This window comes from Lucilia cuprina, chromosome 5 (assembly GCF_022045245.1).
Source record: "Lucilia cuprina isolate Lc7/37 chromosome 5, ASM2204524v1, whole genome shotgun sequence".
Lineage (NCBI taxonomy): Eukaryota > Metazoa > Arthropoda > Insecta > Diptera > Calliphoridae > Lucilia > Lucilia cuprina.
In genome coordinates this window covers 22,476,700-22,497,401 of record NC_060953.1, presented here as the reverse complement: position 1 = coordinate 22,497,401, position 20,702 = coordinate 22,476,700, and the positions used below count along the sequence as shown (strand labels likewise).

The following is a 20,702-nucleotide window of genomic DNA, read 5'->3' as shown; positions in this document are numbered from 1 at the left end:
ATGGTTTGATATTTATAACAAGTTAGAGTGATATATTCGGCTGAGCGGAATCTTAAATACCTTTCACAAGCTACTTTAGGTTAGGTTAGGTTTGCAGGCTGTCCCTTGCAGTTCGCATTAGGGGCACACTTGGGTCCATGTTATGATCCCTTTGTGGTACCTGAAAAGAGAAAGAAAACGGTCGGCGTATTATTACACTTCGACCCATCTAATCTGGTTTCCTATCCAAACCATTTTGTCGCACGAATAAAGGAGTCTATCCTTCGGATGTCAGCCTCAGATAGGTCCGTTAAATCGTGCATGACATTTGCTCCTAGCAAATTCGATCTATGCTCCGCTAGGGCAGGACACTGACAGAGGAAGTGAACAGTACTCTCCTCTTCCTCTTCGTCTTGACAGCTCCTGCAGAAGTCATTACTAGGAAGGTCTAGTCTTCTAGCATGGAGCCCAAAAGGCCAGTGGCCAGTCACCACTGCAATCAAGTTTCGAAGATTTGCTCTCGGAAACTGAATTAGGACTCGTGATCTTCGTGGGTCATAAGACGGCCACATGATCCTCGCCAGTCTACAGGTAGCCTCAGTCGACCATCTGTGTTGCGCAAGCTCGTGGAGTTTTTCGCGAATCGAGCGCTTGCAGCTTGAAAGCGGAATGCCAACGAAATTGTCGGTGTACTCTGTCGCTAGTGAGGAACCCACTTTCGCAAGAGAGTCCGCGATGGTATTACCAGGTATCTGTCGATGACCTGGAATCCAATACAGTCCCACTGTGGAATGTTTCGCCATCTCGTTTAGAGATGCCCGGCATTCTAGGACCAAGTGTGATGTTGTATAAACACCACTTATAGCCCTTAGGGCAGCCTGACTGTCGGTATAAATTCGAATATCTTCCTGGTATATTCGATAGAACCTGAGCCAGTTTGCAGCCCGTTTTATGGCTGATAATTCAGCCTGAAGTACGCTACATTGGTCAGGAAGTTTAAAAGAAACTTCCGTTCCAGTATGTGCAATATAGAAGCCACCGCCCACGCCATCTTTCGATTTAGAGCCATCGGTGAAGACCTGATACGAACCGTCACGGAGGATAGATTCCATCTCATTTGGGTCGTGTTGAATCGACACTGAAAAGCTTATATCAAAAGATGGTTTGGGGATGCAATAATCAATGTTTCCTGGCATTGCTCCTAGGAAGTTGATTATGGTAGAGTGGCCTGACTTAGTCATTGCCACCTACCGATTGTACTGAGTCTAATCGCTGAGTTGAGGGCAACCTCCTGAGCCATTAGATCAACAGGTAACCAATTCATCATGACAAAGAGAGCCTTTGATGGAGGAGTGGTACGAAGGGCACCTGTTATCATTAGCGCCGCTGCGCGAAGGATACCTTCAAATCTCTTTCGGTGGACGTCCAATAGTAGGGATTTCCACCAGACGAGTGCTCCATACATCAGTATGGGCTTGACTACCATGTCGAAGAGCCATTTGGTATTCTTGGGATTAATACCCCAGGATTTGCCTATTGCTCTCCTACATGAGTATAGGGCCGCAGCCGCTTTGTCCACTCTGGATTGAGTGTTCAGATGCCATGATAGTTTTGAATCCAGGATGACTCCTAGATATTTTGCACTATCAGATAACTTTAACTCGACCCCATTCAAACGAGGGAGAGTGAAAGTGGGTAACTTGTATTTCCTGGTGAAGAGAACAAGTTCCGTTTTAGCTGGATTTACGCTTAGTCCGCTGTTTGTACTCCAGGTACTAAGTGATCTAAGGGCAGTTTCCATTCTATGCGATATAGTGTCCAGGTATTTTCCAGATACTATGACAGACACGTCGTCCGCATACGCAATGACCCCAAAGCCCTTGGACCTAAGTTCCATGAGAAGGGGATTCAATGCAAGGTTCCATAGTAATGGAGACAGAACTCCACCTTGTGGAGTTCCGCGACTAGCCACTTTCGTGACATTTGCTGCTCCCATTTCCGAGACGATGACCCTTTTAGTCAGTAGTCTCTTTATGAAAGCTTGAATAGGCTGGTTTATTCCCAGGCCATGTAAAGCCGATATTATCGACTCAGGGTGTACATTATTGAAAGCCCCCTCAATATCAAGAAAGGCAACAAGTGTGTACTCCCCTTGCTCTAGAGTCTTTTCTATGTGACCCACTAGCGAGTGTAGCGCAGTCTCAACGGATTTACCTTTCATATAGGCATGTTGGGACGCTGATAAGAGGTCAGGATTGATACTCATTCTCAGATGTATATCAATGATCCTTTCCAGTGTTTTGAGAAGAAAGGAGGACAGACTAATTGGTCTGAAGTCCTTTGGCTTCGTGTGAGAGGTCTTTCCCCCTTTCGGGATAAAAACCACTTTACACTTGGTCCAGGGTTCTGGTATATACGACCATTTGAGGCAGGCAGTATATAACCGAATTAGCCAAGGCATTAGATGGACAGCATTACGTTGCAAATCCGCAGGTATAATACCATCAAGACCCGGTGATTTAAATGGGTCAAAACTCTTAATTGTCCAGTTGATCCTATCTTCATTTATGGATATTTTGGTATCAGCTGGAAGATTTGAGAGCTGCATGTCAATTCTGTTTTCAGGAGATTGACAGCCTGGAAAATGCGTAGCCATTATAACTTCCAAGGTTTCCTGGCTGCTGGTCGTCCAGTTTCCACATGATTTCTGAATGAAACTCGGGACTGGAGGAGTTGACGATAAGACTTTGCGAAGTCGACTGGTCTCGGAGGAACCTTCCACGCAAGCTACAAGCTACTTTTATTTGATCAAATATGTGTGGAAATAAGTTTTCTCATATTTTGAATAGAAAACACGGTTAAAGTCGTTTTCGAGAGGGGGCCTTGTATGGGAGTTATGACCAAATAAGGACCGATATTGAACAAATTGTAAAATAATTTTTTTAGTACAAAAGGGGCCTTGCAAGGAAGCTATGACCAATTGCGGACCGATCGGAAGAATGAAAACCCAATAAACATTAGCGTGTCATTGGAGGGATGTTGTTCAATTTTTACAACTTTGAGCCATTTCTTATATCTTATTTTTAGAAGCAGTAAAAATTCGATATTTAGATATCAAAAATAAACCACATTCTTTTAATTACATGCTTACGTAAATTTCATTGGATTTTACCCAAATGTACTTCGAAAATGTTTTTTTAGTGCATTTTCTACATCTCATTTCTCACTTAACTGGGTATTTATTTGTAAGGAAATATTTGGTTTTTAAAAACGAAAAATATGCAATCGAATTTTTAGATGTGATTAATTAGATTAGATTATGACATCAATTATTTCTTGTTTAGTAGTTTTTGTCAAAATTAAATTATAATATGTAAAAATATATAAATTTTGTCGAAGTTTTTTTTTTTAAATTATGTTTTATAACTTTTCTAGATATGAACTAATTTTACTTATTTTCAATAAACTGCCTACGATAAAACTAAATATATTTGGTGAATTTCGATAATTTTTGTTGCTTCCTCTTAACGTGAGAATGTTTAACACAGACAGACGTAAATAACTAGATCGACTTAGAATTTCATATTGTCCGAAAATATATATACTTTGTTGGGTCTTAGGCGGGTTTAAACTAGGCTTAACTTGCTGTTAGATTAAATTCGGAACCGATGATTGCGTTTTATGGATTTAATTTCAGTTAACTTTGTTAATATTGCCAACTTTCACTCAAAAACATAAACAATGACAAGCTGGTTTTTGGAAATAATACTTTTGCAAAATAAAAAATTTTGAAAAAATGTTAAATAAACATGTAAAACAATAATAATAATACTTATAAAACAAATCAGACAATTGCAATTTACTTTAAATATTAAGTTTTTGTTCTTCCGAAATCATTGTTTAATTGGTTTTGTTAATTGTGTTTTCTTAATTATAACTTAAGTTTAATTGGATAATAACACTACACTCAGCTAAACTAAGATAATAAGTAACGTTACTGTTTACTGAAAGATACAAAACATATATTAAACTAGGTTTAAACAAAGAATGTAGATTATCTTTATCTGAAAAACCCGCCCTTAGATGAATACTGAACATAGGTGGTGGAGGGTATTTACACATAACATCAGAAACATATTTTATATTATCAGAAAATTTTAAAAAAACTGAAAATGGAATTTTGAAACTACCGAGTAAAAATATATATTTTTTATAATAATTTATATTAAAGTAAATAAAGATTTATTTTAAGTAATAAAATAGTTTTATTAGAATATTTTCCAAAGTAAATTAATTTTTTTTACATTGGCTATGAAACACTTTAATGGCCTAAGGGAATTTTCAACTCAGACGAACAAGAACCCACATTAACTTTTTTGTGGCCATTCTAGGAGATACTTACATATTTTAATAGCCATCCATCCAGTCCATGGCCATAATACAGCAGAATAAGTAATATTAACATCAATAAATTCTCCATGCTCATCTATATATGGATGCCATATTGGGTTACTCGAAATTTTTCCCCTTACAGATATTCCATTTATTATTGTGACATTTACAATCGATGGCATGCTTCCACAATACATTGGCTGAGAGCTGTATGGCCACATATATGGTTCAGTATAGTCAATGTACGGTGGACTCAGCGTAATTTTCGGTTGATATGAAAGTAGGAGTTCCATACTTTTTAAAATGTTTAGTTTTCCATAGCCCTGCTCAAACATATTATTATGTTGCAATTTTGTTGCTCCCTCTATAACAATTTGCTTTACAGATGAGGGATTAATTACGTCAGATTTGTTAGGAGCTCCACTTAAAATAAGAGCAATAGCCCCAGCCACGACAGGCGATGCAACAGATGTACCTGACAGAGTTCGGCAACCACCGTCCAAATTACTTCCTTTTACTTGACTTCCATAAGTAACAATATCAGGTTTAAGTCGTCCATAGCCATATGGCAATTCCCAAGTAGTCATACCTCTTGAACTAAATTTTGCAACTATTTCTTCAGAATTTATTCCACCAACACCTATTACATCACTTTGGTCTGCAGGATTATTAAGAGTTCCATAAAGTGGACCATCATTTCCAATCGCCGATACCATAATTATTCTATTTGCTGATAGTTCTAATACTTTATCAACAAAAGGTTTATCCATAAAGTCTGGTCCGCCAATGCTTAAGTTTAATACATTGATTTTTCTAAACATTGCATAGTTAAAGGCGTCAAGGAACCAAGAAGTATATGAAACCTGCAATACAAACACATTTTTAAAGAAATTTAAAAAATATATATTTTGGTTCCAAGAGAGATCCCTCCAATTGACCTTCGCCTTCATACAAAGTATGTATTTTTTGGCATCCACAGTAAAGCATAACCTCAAAAACGATATACAGTGGCATAGGAGAGATGAAAAGTGAGAAATAAGTAACTTCTAAAGGGTTATTCCGATATTAATGTAATTAAATATACATCCAAGCTAGCATTTTTTAACATTTTTATCACATTCGAGTCATTTACGACTATTTGATCATAAAAGGTACACTCGTCGGGAGAAAAAGGTACCCTTCCCGCTACTCTTTTTAAAAGTCTTTAATAAGCCGCACTTCCGATTAGTTTCGACTCATTTTTGTATCTATTTTGAGTCATTTGTTATTCGAAATCCTGGTCGTTTTAAAGTGATTTTAATCATATTTTAGTCATTTTTAGGTTTGTTACAAACAACAGAACAATGAGCGTAATACAATTACCAATATCTGGATAATCTACTATGATTGCTGTACATTTTGTTATTGTTTTTCGAATAAATTAGATTTTATTCATTGATTAGAACTAAAACAAATATTTTGTTTAAAAATTTTGTAATCACATTTCCAGCAGTTGAAAGATATAAACTTTTTTCCTTTATAATTGTTTTTGATTGCAACGAGTCACAAATGACTGAAAAAAAGATGCAAAAAATGGAACTGGAACTGGTCAGAAGTGGGCTCATAAATGGCTTTTTTAGAAGAGTCTCAAGTAGAGCACCATTTTCTCCCGACGTATGTATCATTTATGATCAGAAAATGAGCGCTTTTGATCATAGGAGAGTAATAAATGACTCTTATGTGATCAAAATTTAAAAAATGCTAGCTGGGTAAATACAATTAAAATACTAAATAAAATGAAATTGGTGGCTTCAGAGCAATAAAAGTTTTTGATGAAGAAATTATGAAAATATACATGTTTCAATACGTCAGAAAAACCAAAGGGTACCAGTCAGTGATGGCAAAATTGGCACGATGGTACTTTTTTTAATACTGTTCAAATGTTCAAAACTACCGTGATACATCCGAGTCTTATTTGATAATCTCAATAGCCGATTATCGTTTAACCGGTAGTAAATCTGCCTGTTAAAAAAATTTTGTATGAACTTTCAATAATTTTTTTCGAAAAAATAACAAGGGATTTAGAATATGAGGGTAAAAGCTTTTCATTAAATTTCAAATAGTTTAAAAAAAAAATTCGGCACTTATCATCGAAAATGCATCAACTAAAATTTCTAGAAAACATCTAATTAAGTTGTAAAGTATTGGTATTCTTTTCAATATTATCAGACATAATGTTAAAAAAGGGAAAACCAAGTTAGACGCTTCTAAATGATTAATCAGAGCTGAATTCGAATCTGACCTCTCCCATTTCTAGACGTTATAACAGCGCCAAACATTTTTTTTTAATAAAGGCCTTTGAAAGTATACTTTGATCTCTGGGTTAAAAATGTGTTATTAGCGTTAAGTTGAATTTCTAAATTCATCCTTGTATAGGGTTAAATGTGCCCTGATTTTCATTAAGAAAATATAACAAATTGTATCAACATATAATTCCCATTCTTTTTGTCTAAAAATTTATATATATAGTGTACCAACACACTTTGCTACACACATACAATGTAAATAATAATAGTATAAACAATGTAAAGTGCATTGCACATATGTTACACAAATTCACTCACCTGCACTAAATGTAATAGCCAATAAGAAAATAAAATTATAATTAGACTAAGATAGATTATTAATTAGAATAAGAGAGGGGATACTGAAATATGGTATATAAACCCCGAAATTGTATAAACAAAACTAGACCTTGTTCAACCATATACAAAGACTCGTCTTTTCATTGAATAGGGATTTTGCGCTCTTGGAAGAAATTCGGAAATTGGCACATTGAAGATCATAGGCACCTGGATGCCGGTCTGATATAAAAATATTAGGTAAAACATACATTAGATGGCGATTCTGCCCTCAAATCTGGAAAGATCTTGTACTCAAAAAGACTAACAAAGATGAATTAAAAATAAAAACGCAAGAAATGTGGTTCCAAAACAAGGAACAATTAAATATTAATAATAATAGTTGTGTTTTGTTGCTAAAGTTTAAAGGCAATTTCATATAAATTTAAATTAAATTTATACACGTTAGGTAGGAGTTAACGTGTAAAATTATACAAGTTAATTTTAACTTCGATAAAAGTGCTACAAATTCAAAAATAAAAATACAAATATGAATAATAAAATTTATATTACAAACAAGTAAGAGTTTTATATTCGGCTGTGCCGAATCTTATAAACCCTTCACCATGATGTGTTAAAAAACAGTCAATACGAATTATATTACAAAAAAAAACAAAAAATACCAATTGTATCCCATTTTATACGATCTAAATTAATCCGGGCTCTACATGCTAAATTTCATGTTTCTAGGTTCAATATTATAGAAAATTCAAAAAGTACCTTTTGTAGAACGAAAAAGTACCAAAAAGTCCCTTTTTATAGGTTCTTACCTAGTCAAGGTCCTACATTCTAAATTTCATGTTCCTAGGTCCAAATAGTCCATTTTTACGTGTTCTGGGCTAATCCGGGCTCTACATACTTAATTTTATGTTTCTAATAATTTAATATTATAGAAATTTCAAAAAGTACATTTTGTATAACATACACACAGACAGACAGACGGACAGACATGTCTAAATCGACTCCCTTATCTATAAGGATCCAGAATATATATTTTATAGGTTCGGAAAATTTTATTATAGAAATTACAAACGAAATGACAAACTTGTAAATAATTTTAAGATTTAGCTGATTTTTCCTGTGAGGTAATGCCAAGTCACGTAATGTTCGTTTTGTTGCTAACTTTGAGCGTTAACATTCAACAATAGCAACAAAACCTAATATAAAAAGAAATAAACAGTAACATAGCATAAATGGAATCAATAAAAGATAGTTTATAGTAATAGATAGTTTCCTATCTAGTTCACTAGATACAATTCTTTGAATACGGAAGGAAAACGACAATTTATAGAGGTCGTGTTTCGTGTATTAAAGAGAAATTTTGATCTAAAATTAACAGAAACAATGATAATTTTAATAGAGGCAACAAATATACACAAAACACAAATTCAGTATCCCAAAAATCAATATAGTAAATTACTCAAACAAATTACAAATACAAGAATTAGGACATAGTATAACTAACTTAGAATGACAGACCATAGAAAAAGTAAACGAAGCATATGCTTTACATTTGTTCAAAAAAATGGATTGATGACCAATTGAAACAGTCTTTGTCGCTCAACCAAAGACATTTGTGAAAACGATAAACCTGGCAACCGAGATCGAGCGAACGAATGAAGCCCAAGTAATGCACTATAGATCCTCGTATCCGGTATCAAAATAGATACAACACTTTCTACAGAACCAACAATTTTAACAGAAAAAATGACTTCAATACAAATAACAATTTTAACAGAAACAATGATAATTTTAATAAAGGCAACAACAATTTTAGCAGAAACAATACTAATTTCAACAGAAATGACAACAACTACAACCGAAATAATAATTTCAGTAGGAATAATAGCAACACAAATAATCAATACCAAAATCAAAGTGGACAAAACTGCAGAACTAACAACTGTAACAGGAATAATCACAGAAACCAACCGCAAAATGTACGATTGATCGAGGATCAGGGAAACTACCAGGGCTCGAAATACAACGATATTCCAGAGAGCCAAAATTAAAGGTGTATAAAATATCAAATCAAACAAGTTAGAGTGCTATATTCGGCTGTGCCGAATCTTAAATACCCTCCACCAGCTACTTATATTTTATTACTATTCTAATTGATGAAATATTTGTAGAAATAAGTTTTCTCATGTCTTTAATAGAAAAATACCAAATCTATTACAATTCCAAAATTTATTGAACATTATTAATTTAGTAATTTGCATGTATGTATGTGTGTGAAAGATTTAGAGGTTTTCAAAATACAAATACATATATAATTTTGTTCTACATGAAATTTTGTTCAACACAAATTGATAATGCTCTATAAATACGGTTAAAGAGCTTTTAGGGGCTGGACCTAGTATAGGAGAAATAGAAGTATACAAAACTAATATTTTTGCCAAATTATGTATCAAGAGCTTAATTTGGTAATATGTACTGTGCGTTTAAGAGATTTTCGTAAAAGGACTTTGTATGGGAGCTATGACCAATTATGGACCGATCGGAAAAGATTTTGTGGTAATATTTCTTTATGAGAGAACAATGCTTGCACCAAATTTTATATGGATATCTTAATTTAGTAATGAATTATTTCAGTTTAATTGATTTTCGGGAGAGGACCTTGTATGGGAGCTATGACCAATTATGGACCGATCCAAAAAAAAACTTTCATTGTAATATTTCTGTATATAAGAACAATACTTGCACCAAATTGTATATCAATATCTTAATTTAATAATAAGTTATGCGCGTTTAAGTGATTTTCGGAAGGGGACCTTGTATGGGAGCTATGACCAAATATGGCCCGATCCAAAAAAGCTTTCATGGTTATATTTCAGTATATAAAAGCAATACTTGTACCAAATTTTATATCGATATCTTAATTTAGTAATGAGTTATGTGCGATTCAATGATTTTCGGTAGGGGACCTTGTATGGGAGCTATGACCAAATATGGACCGATCGAAAAAATCTTTCATTGTAATATTTCTGTATATAAGAGCAATACTTGTACCAAATATCTTAACTTGGTAATGAGTTATGCGCGTTTAAGTGATTTTCGGGAGGGGGCCTTGTATGGGAGCTATGACCAATTATGGACCGATCCAAAAAAGCTTTCACTGTAATATTTCCATATATAAGAACAATACTTGTACCAAATTTTATATCGATATCTTAATTTAGTAATGAGTGCGTTTAAGTGATTTTCGGGAGGGGACCTTGAATGGGAGCTATGACCAATTATGGACCCATCCAAAAAATTTTTCCTCTGAATAAACTCTATTGTCATGAAATTTTCATTTCTTAAATTTGGTGAAGATATCGACATCACAACGGAAGTAATTAACAAAAAACCAAATTTCCGGGAATATGTACTTTTGTATGGGAGGTATATGAAATTGTGGACCGATTCTGGCGATTTTACGCAGAGATTAAGTGGTGTGGAAACGAACGTGTGGCAATTTTTATGGAATTATCTTTCATAGTTTTCGAGAAAATTACATCAGAATGTGTAAAAAATGCTCATTTTTTCGAGGTTGTTTCAAATTTTGATACATAACTTTTCCCGATGTGAACCGATTTTGCCCATTTTCAATACCAAACAACTTAGGAAAACAAAGAACATTTTGGGTGAATTTGGTTTTATCGTGAGCGTGTTTTACACAGACAGACGGACTTAGCTAAATCGACTCAGAATTTGAAAAGGACCCAGAATATATATACTTTGTTGGGTCTCAGATGAATATTTCTTGGTGTTACACACGGTATGACAAAGTTATATATACCCACTATCACCACTGATGGTGGTGGAGGGTATAAAAACAAATTTTATTGTACTTCAGCATAAGGGTAATGACATAACATTCTTAGTGGATACTGGCGCGGATATTTCAATATGTCTCAAGGCAACTCAATAACAAAGAATACCACACTAATGAGAAATGCAAATTGACAGGCATTTTAAAAGAGGAAATTTACTCGATGGGAACCATTAATTTAAATTTGGCAATCGGTAACAAGACACATACACATAAATTCCAATTTGTCGATAAGAAATTTAATATAGAAACACACGGAACAATTGGCCGAGATTTTTTAAAAAGATTTTTATGTAAAATAGACTACGAAACGTTCACTTTGTCATTAATTCAATCAGAGAATGTAATAACGTTACCCATGCATTCAAAGCATTAAGGAAAGAAAAATTTATCCAACCACCAGTTCTTCCATATTCGAACTTCCCATTCAACAGACGCACCATTCATTTTAACAACAGACGCATCAAACTATGCATTAGGAGCAGTGCTATCACAAGGAGAAATTGGAACAGATTTACCAATACCATATTCAAGTAAATCATTACTGAAACATGATTTAAACAAGCCAGTAATAGAAAAGGAATTATTAGCCATTCATTGGGGTATTAATTTCTTTAGACCCTATTTATATAGAAGAAAATTCATAGTGGTTACTGACCATAGACCACTGGTATCTCTATCTTACATAAAAAACCCGTCATCAAAAATGAACAGAATTAAACTAGACTTATACGATTATTATTTTGAAATAATATATAACAAGTAAGAGTGTTATATTCGGCCATGCGAATCTTATATACCCACCATCAAAGCATTCTTACTAATAAATTTTGATATTATAGATATATGTGCTACACCGAATTAAAAAATATTAATTTTGTTTGATCCAATATTTATAACGATAAACTGTTTTTTTTGTTTGTTTTATTTTATAAATAATTATTTGTATCTAATGTCGTTGTACTCGTATTTTAATTCAGTCATGAGGTTTAAAGTAATTTTCTGGAGAAATTCAAATTCAGTGGAAAAATTTCAGTTCCTATAAAACTACCATTATTTGGAAGAACTTTTGGCCGTACAAGTGATTTTCTGTAGTGAATTTTAAATAAGGTTCAATTATAGACAGATTTTTATAATTTTCTAATGATGATCTTAATAGGGGCATAGGGTAAGGGCTCATACAAACATGTTTATGCGAAATTTAATTGCTGTAGTCGTATTTGAGCGTTACAGCTAGTAACGATCGTTACTGTCACTACTTGAGGGGGATATAATATGGAGGGTGGAGTCATTTTCTGAAGGGAACTTTATAAGGGGGATAGGGTTAATTAAGGACCGATCCTTATAAAATTTGATAAAGATATTTTGGCTCGCACAAAACTTGTTCATGTAGAATTTTACTGGTGTACTCACATTTTTGAGTCATTAATATGCTTTAAAGTCATTTTCTGAAGGGGAATTATGACCCTATCCATATAAAATCTTACAAAGAGATTTAAGTTCTCATTAAACATGTTTGTGTGGAATTTCACAGCTATTGATGCATCTCTTAGCCAGTTATGAGCAATAAAGTTATTTTCTGCAAGGGGGCCTGATATGATAATAAGGATCGATCCTTATTAAATTTGATAGGGAGCTCGCACGAATCTTGTCTATGTAAAATTTTACTGCTTTTTGTGTCAGTAATGAGCGTTTAAAGTCTTTGTCTAAAGGAGACCTTATTAGGGGGTTAGGGTCAGTTATGGACCCATCCTCAAAAATTTAAGAAAATGATTTTAGTTCCTATAAAACTTTTTTATGTCGAATTTTATTGTTACGTATATGCTTCACTGCTATTGATGCTTCTCTTCGCCAGTTCTGAAGGGGGCCTTATATGGGGGCTAGGCGAAATCGTGGACCGATATTACCCATTTTCAATACCAAAGAAACTGCATCGACCATAAGTATCTCTGCAAAATTTCAGCTAGCTACTTCCATTTGGCTAGATCGTCTTATAATCTAATAAGGACCCAGAATATATATATACTTTTATGGGTCTTAGACGAATATTTCAATGTGTTACAAACGGAATGACAAAAACAATATACCCCCCATCTTTTTTGATAGTGGGTATAAAAAAGGTAAAATGAATAGCAATACAGATGCTTTGTCAAGAATCTAGATTGACTCAGATATCTTAAAACAAATGATACCATCACACGTTGATGAAAAAGCCAATAAAGCATTAATTATAACAAGGGGGATGTCAAATAAAATACAAGACACACAAAATAACGAAGAGAAAAATTAAATGAAAAACAAGTAAGAGTTCTATATTCGGCGAAATCTAACATACCCTTCATCATGGTGTGTTGAAAAAAACGGTATCAAAAACTCCTCTTTTACATCACTTACTTCGGGCTCAACATACTTAATTTCATGTTTCTAGATTCAATATTATAGAAAATTACCTAATTCAGATTCTATATACTGAATTTCATGTTTTTAGGTTCTATATTATAGAAAATTCAAAAACTATCTTTTGTAGAACGAAAAAGTGCCAAAAAAAATTCCCATTGATTTGATCTCGTTTAATCCGGGCTCTACATACTTAATTTCATGTTTCTGGGTACATTATTATAGAAAAATCAAAAAATACTTTTTGAAAAACGAAACGGAAATCTGAATTTCATGTTCCTTGGTTCAATATTATAGAATATTCAAAAAGTACCAAAAAGTTCCCTTTTATGGGTTATCACCTAATTTAGGCTCTATATACTTAATTTCATATTTCTATGTTTAATATTATAGAAAACTCAAAAAGTACTTTTTGAAAAACGAAAAAGTACGAAAAAATTCCTTTTATGTGTTCTCACCTAATTCCGTGTTTCTAGGTTCAATATTATAGAATATTAAAAAGTACCTAATTCAGACTCTACATACTTAAATTCATGTTTCTAGGTTCAATATTACAGAAAATTGAAAACCTACCTTTTTTAAAACGAAAAAGTGATTTGTTTCCGTCTATATATTCTTAATTTCATGTTTCTAAGTTCATTATTATAGAAAACACAAAAAGTACCTTTTGAAAAACGAAAAAGTACCGAAAAGTCACCTTTTATAGGTTCTCACCTAATTCAGACTCTACATACTTAATTTTATATTTCTAGGTTCTAGGTTATTCAGACTCTACATACTTAATTTTATATTTCTAGGTTCAATTTTATAGAAAATTCAAAAATAACCTTTTGTAGAACGCAAAAGTACCAAAAACTCCCCTTTCATGTGTTCTCGTCTAATCCGGGTTCTACATAATTAATTTCATGTTTCTAGGTTCAATACTACAGAAAATTCAAAAAGTACCTTTTGTAGAACGAAAAAGTACAGAAAAATTGCCTCTGATGCGTTCTCGTCTAATCCGGGCTGTACATACTTAATTTCAAGTTTCTAATTTCATTATTATAGAAAATTCAAAAAGTACCTTTTGAAGAACGAATAAGTACCAAAAAATCCCCTTTGATGTGTTCTCGTCTAATTTTTCAAACGGCACTTTTTGAGATTTCTATACTAATTAACTAAGAAACATGAAATTAAGAATATAGATCCCATATTCTTAATTTCATGAAACGAAAAGGTACCAAAAAGTTCCCTTTTATGGATTCTCACCTATTCAGACTGTACATACTTAATTCCATATTTCTAAGTTCAATATTAGACCTGGTTCTCACCGAGACACTTTTGTTGAGAATCTTTTTATTTTGTGTGTGAGAGAAAGAGATGAATGATATTTCTTTCTCCTTCTTTCACACAGAAAAATCAAAAGTTTCCAAAAAAAAATCAAAAAGTACCAAAAAGTTCCCTTTTATTGCTTCTAACTTAAGCCAGGTTTCACATACATATACATTTGCGGCGAATTCATGAAATTTTTTACATACCTAAGTTGTATTTTGTTTTTTGCAATTTCTGTCTGAGCATGAATAAAAAATCTCAATTTTTGATGATATTTTCATAGATTGTCTCGGATTTTTGCTTATATCTCCATTATTTATGGACTGATTTTGTTGATTTTAAACAGCGATATTTCCGAAGGCATGTCGAACAGAATTATTTAGATCTCGCCGATATCTGGGGTCCTCTAAAAACTGACGTATATGGCTTAATCGACTCCGCTATCCAGAATATATATACTTTATATGGTCGGAAAATAATATTATAGAAATTACAAACGGAATGACAAATTTATATATACCCTTCTTACGAAGGTAAAGGGTATAATAAAGAAAATGAAATGAATAATAACAAGTAAGAGTGCTATATTCGGTTGTGCCGAATCTTATATACCCTTCAACATAGTGTATTTTAAACATATTAGTTTAATAAATTTAAAGTCTTTTCTGACTTCATTATTATTACACCAAAAGCAAAACAAAATGAAAAATAACAATGCTAAACGAAATAAAAAAACAAAATACACAAGGCAATTAAACCAACAGACGTCTAAACATACATAACGAAAAACACAGAAAAACAAAATAAACAAGTAAGTGTTCTACATTCGGATGTGCCGAATCTTATATACTCTTCACCATGATGTGTTAAAAACCGTCATTACGAATTTTATTACAAAAAAGCATCTAAATTAATCTGGGCTTTACATGCTTAACTTCACATTTCTAGGTTCAATATTGCAGAAATTTCAAAAAGTACCTTTTGAACAACGAAAAAGTAACAAAAACTTCCCTTTTATGGGTTCACACTTAATCCAGGCCTTACATAATGTTTCTAGGTTCAATATTATAGAAAATTCAAAAGTACCTTTTGTAGAACGAAAAAGTACCAAAAAGTCCCTTTTTGTAGGTTCTACCTAGGCAAGGCCCTACGTGCTAAATTTCATGTCTCTAGATTCAATATCATAGAAAATTCAAAAAGTACCTTTTGTAGAACGAAAAAGTACCAAAACGTCCCATTTTATGTGTTCTGGACTAATCCGGGTTCTACATACTTAATATCCTGTTTCTAGGTTCAATATTGTAGAATAATCAAAAAGGATCTTTTGTATAAAGAAAAAGTACTAAAAAGTCCCTTTTTATAGGTTCTTACCTAGTCAAGGTCCTACATTCTAAATTTCATGTTTCTAGGTTCAATATTATAGAAAATTCAAAAAGTACATACTTAATTTCATGTCTCTAGCCAATAACAACGTCACGTCATGTTCTTTCTTTACTTTGTGTTATAAACAGGAAATCACAATAACCAAAAAATTACCGTTTGATACTGTGTTTTGTTTGTTTATTGTTTTGTATAAGCATGCACGAAAAATTTTAAATTTTCATGAAATTTACATTGGTGGTCTTGGATTTTTACTCATATCTTCGATATTTATGGACCGATTGGTCTGATTTTAAAAAGCGTTCAATTCGATCTTTTTTCCAATAGAATTATTAAAAATTCGGATCTCACAGATATCTGGGTCTTCAGAAAACTGATTTCAACATACACACAGACAGTCAGACAGACGTACATGGCTAAATCGACTCCGCTATCTATAAGGATCCAGAATATATATACTTTATAGGGTCGGAAAATTATATTATAGAAATTACAAACAGAATGACAAACTTATATATAGCGTTCTCACAAAGGTGAAGGGTATAACAACACAATAAACCCAACCTACATCCAAATATACGAACAGAATTCACAAAAAGAAAACAAAAACAAAATACATAACTCAATGACGCCAACAGCAAAACAAAATACATCTACACACATTTATTAACAAAGCATGAAAAATATGTCTTTTTTGATGAAATTTTAAGAGGTTGTCTCGGATTTTTGCTCATATTTCCGTTATTTATAGACCGATTTTGCTAATTTTAAATAGCGATCTTATCGAAAGCATGTCTAAGAGAATTATTAAAGATTCGGATCTCGCCGATGTCTGGCGTCCTCTAAAAACTGATTACAACAGACACACAGACGGACATGGCTTAATTGACTCCGCTATCTATAAGGATCCAAAATATATATACTTAAAGCGTCGGAAAATTATATAATAGAAACTAGCTAATACCCGGTGTGCTCCGCTACCCCTAACGAAATAAATACATAATAATCAAAAAATTATTTATTTAGTTACTGAATTGTAAAATTTTTCTTAAAGGTTTATTATAATTTCTCTTGATGAAAATATATTCATTTAAATTCTAAAATATTACATTAATAATATATTTACTTCTTACTTGCTAAAATTTAATATATATCTTTAGTCTTTAAGAATAATTCTTAAAGACTAAAGGATATATATATATATATTATATATATATATATATATATTATATATATTATATATATATTATATATATATATAATATATATATTAATATATATATATATATTATATATATTATATATATATATATATATAATATATAAGTCTTTAAGAATTATTAGTCTTATTATTAGTCTTTAAGAATTATTCTAAAAGACTAAAGATATATATTAAATTTTAGCAAGTAAAGTACTTTGTGTTATAAACAAGAAATCACAATATAAGCATGCACGAAAAATTTTAAATTTTCATAAAATTTACATTGGTGGTCTTGGATTTTTACTCATATCTTCGATATTTATGGACCGATTGGTCTGATTTTAAAAAGCGTTCAATTCGATCTTATTTCCAATAGAATTATTAAAAATTCGGATCTCACAGATATCTGGGGTCTTCAGAAAACTGATTTCAACATACACACATACAGTCAGATATATACTTTATAGGGTCGGAAAATTATATTATAGAAATTACAAACAGAATGACAAACTTATATATAGCGTTCTCACAAAGGTGAAGGGTATAACAACACAATAAACCCAACCTACATCCAAATATACGAACAGAATTCACAAAAAGAAAACAAAAACAAAATACATAACTCAATGACGCCAACAGCAAAACAAAATACATCTACACACATTTATTAACAAAGTATGAAAAAAATGTCTTTTTTGATGAAATTTTAAGAGGTTGTTTCGGATTTTTGCTCATATTTCCGTTATTTATAGACCGATTTTGCTAGCCTAGCCCCCATACGAACCCCCCTTCAAAAAATGTCTTAAACGTCTAAAATTGACTTGTAACCATTTGTATCGCAATAAAACTCAACAAAACTAACTGTTATTTAAAAATATATCCCTTCCCAAATTTACCGAGGATCGGCCCATATTTGACCTATATAAAGCCTCATTTAGAAATTTTAGTTTTTTTTTTATTAATAAATTGCTTAAATATTTTGGAATTATGGTAATATTCAACGTAAAAGTTTCTTTAAAGAAAATAAAAATTTTAAAAATATACTCATGGTGTAGGGTATTATATGGTCAGCCATGCCCGACTATACTTTCCTTCTTGTTTTTAAATAAAGCTAAATTAATTTAAGTTGTTTAGTTTTTTATCAATAAATTGCTTAAATATTTTGGAATTATGGTAATATTCAACGTAAAAGTTTCTTTAAAGAAAATAAAAATTTTAAAAATATACTCATGGTGTTTTTAAATAAAGCTAAATTAATTTAAGTTGATCTGAATTTTTAAAGTTTTAAAAAGCGTGATATCAAATCTAAGGACTGTCTAGAGAATTTAATAAATTAATTTATTAACTTGGCATATTTTATTAAATTTGGTTTATGTTCATATTGTACCTAAATTCGAATACTTATGAGAGACAAACGTTTTCAATTATCTTCTAAATAAAATCTTTAATAAATTTTTTACTTTTTATAATTTTTCAAGTCCAATATGAAATGTTAAATTTTATACCAGAGATTAAAATGACTAATAATAGTAACCAAAATGCATATTTGTCTCTCATAAGTATTCGAATTTAGGTTAAATAAAGCTAAATTAATTTAAGTAAATTTTAATTTTTAAAGTTTTAGAGAATTTAACAAATTAATTTATTAATTTTGCATACAAAATATGCTATTTATATTATATATTATATCTAAATTCGAATACTTATGAGAGACACTGTATGTTTCTATAAATGTTTAATGTACATATATTTTGGGAAAATGTATGCATGAAATAACCAAATTTTAATTAGAAAATTTTTGAATTCATTCATACATACATACATACATACATACATACATACATACATGATAGAGCTAAGCTCAGGCTACTATCGGGGTCAGCGGGTGGCGGATAGCTGAACGGCCTACATATATGTGGGCCATCTGCGAATAATAAGCAGTCCCCGACCAAGAGCGGCAGAATACCGAGGGTGTGCTATAAAAATGTACAATAACCTAATGACGATTCTGTGTCGTGGCGAATAGATGCCGCCAGTAAATAGGTATCTTCCGCAAGGATATCCTTTATAGAGGTACATATCGGAGATTGACACCTTCGCGGTTTCCTAGTCAAATTGAAAAAAAATCCAGAAGCGTCTGACCCATAGTGGCCGGCTTTCTGGTCAGCATCTGCATTCAGGTTAGAAAATGCTGTAATCACACCTGGCGACTAGGTATAAAACGATAAGGGTAGGAACCCCAACAGAAAAGCCAATATGGAAAGTCAAATAAATAAATTTAAACTTACGGTGCAGGGAGTTAATAACCTAGTGCCAGCGGCAGTGGGGGGTGAGAACGCAGGCCCCCGGTCGTCGATATCCAGCGACTGCATAAACCAAAATAACAACTATACTGATAAAGAAAGTGAGACAACCTAAGATAGCCCACAGTGTATCTCGTTATCATTGGCGTTTAAGTCTTTAACAAACCCTTTTGCAAAGAGCTCCGCCAAGACTGTAGCACCTTCTTGTGAAAATGCTGCTGAAAACGTAGAAAAGACAAAAGGAAAAATGGAACAAAAAAGTGAAAATCGCGCAAAAGTGCAAAAAAACCGTGGCGATATGTTCAATGAGTTGGGTTTTCTTATAGTAGATTTGATGAAGTTCGTCAAGGTCCGCAACAATGGATAAACTTAGAGTCATATAGTAGTACATATAGGCGAAACTGAAGAGGTTTTCAAACAAAAATGTTTATTCTCTTCACACAGACGAGCTCTGAGAGAATAAAACAAACTTGTGAGAACTTAACGCACTCACTAAACTTCAAATTTTCATCGCAAAATTGCGAGGAAATTAGCACTTATTAGTTTTTCTTATCACTTAAACTTAATGTTTATTATTGTTTTCAACACTTTTCATTTATTTAAAACCCCGAAAATAATTTATATTTTACAAACGAAAAAAAAAATATTTTTTATTCTTTGACATTTTATTTTAATTAAAATTGAAAAATGAAAAGTTGTACATTTTAGTATTGCAAATTAAAAAAAGTATTTTACATACTTTTTTTTCATTTTGCATTAGTGCAGAAAAAATAACAAAAAGACGTGTTTATAATATAGTTTGAGATGAAATATCTTTTCATAAAAAATAAATAACTAATATTTTCATTCACTGCCATATCAAATTTCATTAATAACACGCAAACATATTTTTTTTTTTTTGGGTTTTGATTAGGATGGCGGTGCATCAAGTACTCATATTGCCAGGTTATCACACGTTTGTCCAGAGAAAACCCCACCAACCGACCTATACCTTCATATAGGAAGTTGGAGCATCCGGACTTGATTTCATCAAAAGTATTAATGGTCTCCACCAGTATATATTTGAGTTTAAATGCTCTCCACCAGGTTATATCGTGAGTATTTTATGGTCTCTACCAGGTTATATCGTGAGTATTTTATGGTCTCCACCAGTTAAAAACGTTTGAGTATTCTATGGTCTCCACCAATAAAACATAACCTCACTTGAGGTAATACGAAAGCACGAGGTTAATGTAGACAACATACAACTTTGAACAGTTATA

At 32.2% G+C, this 20,702-nt stretch overlaps 1 protein-coding gene across 4 annotated transcripts in view; it reads right to left on the bottom strand.

Annotated features, from left to right (window-relative positions):
• Positions 1 to 20,702, bottom strand: part of LOC111688423 (membrane-bound transcription factor site-1 protease) — a 188,627-nt gene that overhangs the window by 147,202 nt on the left and 20,723 nt on the right. For all 4 annotated transcript variants that reach the window (XM_046951362.1, XM_046951363.1, XM_046951364.1 and 1 more), the window contains exon 3: positions 4,382 to 5,234. In XM_046951362.1, the coding sequence (XP_046807318.1) occupies positions 4,382 to 5,234 (853 nt within the window). The remainder of the gene's footprint in view (positions 1 to 4,381; positions 5,235 to 20,702) is intronic.